Source organism: Hylobates moloch, unplaced genomic scaffold, assembly GCF_009828535.3.
Source record: "Hylobates moloch isolate HMO894 unplaced genomic scaffold, HMol_V3 SCAFFOLD_15, whole genome shotgun sequence".
NCBI lineage: Eukaryota > Metazoa > Chordata > Mammalia > Primates > Hylobatidae > Hylobates > Hylobates moloch.
Genome location: NW_026652290.1, coordinates 96,035,151 through 96,040,033, shown reverse-complemented (window position 1 = coordinate 96,040,033; position 4,883 = coordinate 96,035,151). Strand labels below are relative to the sequence as shown.

The 4,883-nt window shown below is 54.8% G+C and overlaps 1 protein-coding gene across 1 annotated transcript; it reads right to left on the bottom strand.

Moving 5' to 3' along the window:
• Window positions 1-1,136: 1,136 nt before the first annotated feature.
• Window positions 1,137-4,289, bottom strand: LOC116484288 (transducin-like enhancer protein 6). The gene is made up of 4 exons (XM_032179156.2): window positions 4,131-4,289; window positions 2,551-2,701; window positions 2,203-2,279; window positions 1,137-1,408 (listed from the first exon to the last, which is right to left on the bottom strand). The coding sequence occupies exons 1-4, from the start codon at window positions 4,287-4,289 to the stop codon at window positions 1,304-1,306; spliced, it is 492 nt and encodes a 163-aa protein (XP_032035047.1). The 3' UTR covers window positions 1,137-1,303.
• Window positions 4,290-4,883: the final 594 nt, after the last annotated feature.

Sequence of the window (4,883 nt, the reverse complement as noted above, 5' to 3'; positions counted from 1 at the left end):
TGGCGTTTCCAGAGCCCTAGTTTGTGTGGGAAGGCGGCCGAGCAGTGAAGCTCTTGGAAATTTGTTTCGACCTTAGCCCTGTGGACATCGGGACTGGACCATCCTCTGGGGTGGGGCCATCTTGGGCACCGCAGAATGGTGAGTAGTGTCCCTGCCCCCACCCACTCCATGCCAGGGGGACCCCACAAGTCATGACAACCAGAAATGCCTCCAGAGATCGCCTAGAGTCCCCTGGGGGCAGAATCACCCTACTGGAGGCTCACTGGTCAAATGGGACATGTCTAGGGCAGGACCACTCACACCGCTCCTGGAATCACACCAGAAACATCGGACGACACTGGAGCTGCTCCAGGCGGCACAGGTGGAAATCTGCTACCCCAGCAGGGAAGTCTGTGGCTGTGACTAGATTCCCAGAGAACGAGGATGGAAACGGCTCAGAGGGCCGGGCACCGTGGCTCACGCCTGTCATCCCAGCACTTTGGGAGGCCGAGGTGGGAGGATCACGTAAAATCAGGAGTTCGAGACCAGCCTGGGCAACAGAGCAAGACCCCATCTCTACACAAAATTTTGTCATTTCTATTAATTTGAGACAGAGTCTTGCTCCATTGCCAGGCTGGAGTACAGTGGCATGATCTTGGCTCACTGCAACCTCTGCCTCCCGGGTTCAAGCGATTCTCCTGCCTCTGCCTCCTCAGTAGCTGGGATTACAGGCACGTGCCACCGTGCCCAGCTGATTTTTGTATTTTTAGTAGAGATGGGGTTTCACCGTGATGGTCTCAAACCCCCGACCTCAAAGTGCTGGAATTACAGGTGTGAGCCACCACACCCATCATCTACAAAAAAATTAAACTAGCCGAGTGTGGTGGTGCCCATCTATAGTCTCAACTACTCACGAGTCTGAGGCAGGAGGACGGCTTGAGCCCAGGAGTTGGAAAGGCTGCAGTGAGTCGTGATGGCACCACTGCACTCCAGCCTGCATAACAGAGTGAGACCCTGCCCCCCACCAAAAAAAAAAAAAAGGCTTAGAGTCACCAGGCTGAAGTCCTTCCAGGTTTCCACAAGTTGAGCAGGGACAGGATGGGAAGGCCTCTTTCCCTTCAGAGGACAGGACACGTCCACTCTCTGCCTTTCCCGGGTGCTTTATTACACGTGACGGCGACCAGGCTGTACACCACAGACTGGATCGTGGATGCCACAGAAGAGCCTTCCTGCTTCCCTCCACCATGACCCCCTAGTTGGGGGGCAAAAAAAAAAAGGGGGGATGAAAAGAGGAGCCGGAGTCGGATGACAGCAGCGAGGCCCCTCAGTAGGTGACCTGGTACACGGAGGCATGCTCCCCAGAGCCCGTGACGATGAGGCGGTTGCTGGAAGAGATGTCACAGCACGTCACTGGGGACGTCTCGGGCACCTGGAGTGGGGACAGTGGGTAGTGACCTGGGGTAGGGCTCACACAGCCCTGGTCTCCACCCGTCAGCTCAAGCATGAAGCATCGTCTCTTCAAAGAAAGAAAGAAAGGGTCTTGCTCTGTTGCCCAGGCTGGAGTGCAGTGTTGCAATCTCAGCTCGCTGCAGCCTTGACCTCCTGGACTCAAGCGATCTTCCTGTCTCAGCCTCCCAAGTAGCTGGGACCACAGGTGCGCACCACCACACTCAGCTATTTTTAATTTCTTTTTTTTTTTTTTTTTTTTGAGACAGAGTCTCGCTCTGTTGCCCAGGCTGGAGTGCAGTGGCATGATCTTGGCTCACTGCAAGCTCCGCCTCCTGGGTTCACACCATTCTCCTGCCTCAGCCTCCCAAGTAGCTGGGACTACAGGTGCCCACCACCATGCCCGGCTAATTTTTTTGTATTTTTGGTAGAGACGAGGTTTCACCGTGTTAGCCAGGATGGTCTCGATCTCCTGACCTCGTAATCCGCCCGCCTCGGCCTCCCAAAGTGCTGGGATTACAGGCGTGAGCCACCGCGCCCGGCTCAGCTAATTATTTTTTGTAGAGGTGGGGTCTCACCAGGTTGGCCAGGCTGGTCTCGAACTCCTAAGCTGAAGAGATCTTCCTGCCTCAGCCTCCCAAAATGCTGGGATTAAAGCCATGAGCCACCACACCTGGCTAATTTTTAAGTTTTTTATGGAGACAGGGTCTTGCTGTGTTGCCCAGGCTGGTCCCTTTGGGGCCACCCCCCGGTCCTGCCCCCAGCCCACCGCAGTACCTGGAACACCTTTGTCCCTGCCGGCATGCTGTAGACGCCAAGGAAGTCGTCCATTCCAACGCTTGCCCACCACTGGCCTGGGAGAAATGAGGGTGCTGGCTCATGGGGACACCAGCGGCTGAAGGGGGAAGGACTGCCCGGGGCGGGGGCGGACCGCTCTGGGCAGAGGAAGGGCCCAGGCACCCACCCCCCCTTGCCTCCCTCATCCCCCTGCAAGAGCATCCCCAAGACTGGTTTCTGCTACAGAAGGGTTCTGAGGTGTCCTAGAGGGTGTCCTGGCATTGGGTGGGGTCTTGTGGGAGGCTGGGGGCTGCAGGGGAGTCCCTCTACCTTCCGCCAGCCGCTTACCAAAGGGGGAGAACTTGACGCTCAGGATGACGCTGTCTTTCTGCCCCACCATGTGCCGCTGGCTCCCGCTGGTGCTCTGCAGCCACTGCTGGCCATTGGCCATGCCCAGCAGCACCCAGTCCTCCTGGGGGCTGTGGGACAGGCTCATTATCTGGGTAATGGGCAGTGGGGAGGGAGGAACCTGGTTAGGTCCCAGCCTGGCCCAGGAAGCAGGCAGGAGCCTGGGGACCTACCCTGGAGGTCCGGGTGACTGACCCCTTCCTAGCTGTGCAGCCCTAGGACAAGCAACTTCATGTCTGTGCCTCAGTTTGTTGGTGTGTAAAATGGAGAGTCTTCCCTACTTTGCACACGATATAGTGTGCGTGTTTATTTTGAGATGGAGTCTCGCTCTGTTGCCAGGCTGGAGTACAATGATACGACCTCGGCTTACTAAAACCTCTGCCTCCTGCGGTTTAAGTGATTCTCCTGCCTCAGCCTCCTGAGTAGCTGGGACTACAGGCACGCGCCACCACGCCCGGCTAATTATTCTGTATTTTTTTTAGTGGAGATGGGGTTTCACCATGTTGGTCAGGCTGGTCTTGAACTTCTGACCTCAAATGATCCGCCCGCCTTGGCCTCCCAAAGGGCTGGGATTACAGGCGTGAGCCACCGCGCCCAGCCTGCAAAGAATATTTCTAATGATCTCTGTGTTTAGAGCATCAGTGAGACTTAGAATCACGACCCCCTTTTTCCTTCCCAGAGTTCAAGAGTTCATCCTCCCCACCTTTTTTTTTTTTTTTTTTAAGACAGGGTCTCATTCTGTCACCCAGGCTGGACTACAGTCAGTGGATGATCACAGCTCACTGTGGCCTCAACCTCCCTGGGCTTAAGCCATCCTCTCACCTCGGCCTCCCAACTAGCTGAGACCCCAGGAGCATGCCACCATGCTCAGCTAATTTTTATTTTTATTTTTTGTAGAAACAGGGTCTCACTATGTTGCCCAGCCTGGTCTCAAACTCCTGGGTTCAAGTCTTCCTCCCACCTCTGCCTCCCAAAGTGCTGGGATTACAGGCATAAGCCACTGTGCCTGGCCAACCTCATTTGTTTTTGAGACAGAGTTTCTTTCGCTCTTATTGCCCAGCCTGGAGTGCAATGGCACGATCTCGGCTCACCACAGTCTCCACCCCCCAGGTTCAAGCAATTCTCCTGCCTCAGCCTCCTGACTAGCTGGGATTATAGGCATGTGCCATCATGCCTGGCCAGTTTTGTATTTTTAGTAGGGAAGGGGTTTCACCATGTTGGTCAGGCCGGTCTCGAACTCCCGACCTCAGGTGATTTGCCCGCCTCGGCCTCCCAAAGTGCTGGGATTACAGGCGTGAGCCTCCGTGCCCAGCCCTAATTTTTGTACTTTTAATAGAGATGGGGTTTCACTATGTTGGCCAGGCTGGTCTCAAACTCTTGACCTCAGGTGATCCACCCACGTTGGCCTCCCAAAGTGCTAGGATTATAGGCGTGAGCCACAGAGCCCGGCCTCAATCTCATTTTTTAATCTGAGGACCAGAGAATGCCTAGCCAAGCAGACCCCATCCCGGCCTCCGCACCTGAGACTTGAATTGGTACTCCAGAGGTTTCATGATGGTCCTCTGGTCCCAGCACCGCAGACAGGCATCCGGACCCCCAGTCCAGATGTTGTAGCCCTTGACCACGAAACTCTTGACTCCATCAGGGTAACCCGTGAGGTCCCTGGCCACAAGGGACATTGGGAGGCAGTCAGGCCAAGACTCTGAGGTTTAGGCCCCCGGAAACACCAGTCACTACGTTTGGGCATGAAAGGGATAGTGCCACCACCCAAAAATCTCTGCCTGCACAGATTGTCAAAGTTGGCAGAAAATGGACACAGGATCTAGTGCCGGCCCCTTCCAGCCCTCAGCCTCCCTTCTCCGTCCACTTGGGCCTCCCCTTGCCTCTTCCACCCTGAGTCCACCCGAGCTCTGAAGCGGGTCTACAGGAATCCCTTCAAGGAGGGAAGGGGAACAGTGCTGGGCAGGTGGTGTGTATTCTACGTCAGCCATTGCTTCCTGCAGACATACGCTGATAGATATTTTATGTTTTATATATATGTGTGTATGTATGTGTATGTATATATATGTGTGTGTGTATATATATATGTATTTTTTTTTTTTGAGATGGAGTCTCGTTTTGTTGCCCAGGCTGGAGTGCAGCAGCACAATCTCAGCTCACTGCAACCTCTGCCCCCGGGTTCAAGCGATTCTCCTGCCTCAGCCTCCCGAGTAGCTGGGATTACAGGCATGGGCCACCACACCTAACTAATTTTGTATTTTTAGTAGAGATGG

What these genes read in the sequence shown, in the direction of transcription:
- LOC116484288 (XM_032179156.2), bottom strand. Translation starts at nt 4,289, where the DNA reads ATGTCCCTTGTGGCCAGGGACCTCACGGGTTACCCTGATGGAGTCAAG. An exon ending in AGTACCAATTCAAGTCTCAG is followed by an intron (nt 2,702 to 4,130) that starts GTGCGGAGGCCG and finishes CCCATTACCCAG; the next exon opens with ATAATGAGCCTGTCCCACAG. An exon ending in CAGGGACAAAGGTGTTCCAG is followed by an intron (nt 1,409 to 2,202) that starts GTACTGCGGTGG and finishes TCCCCACTCCAG; the next exon opens with GTGCCCGAGACGTCCCCAGT.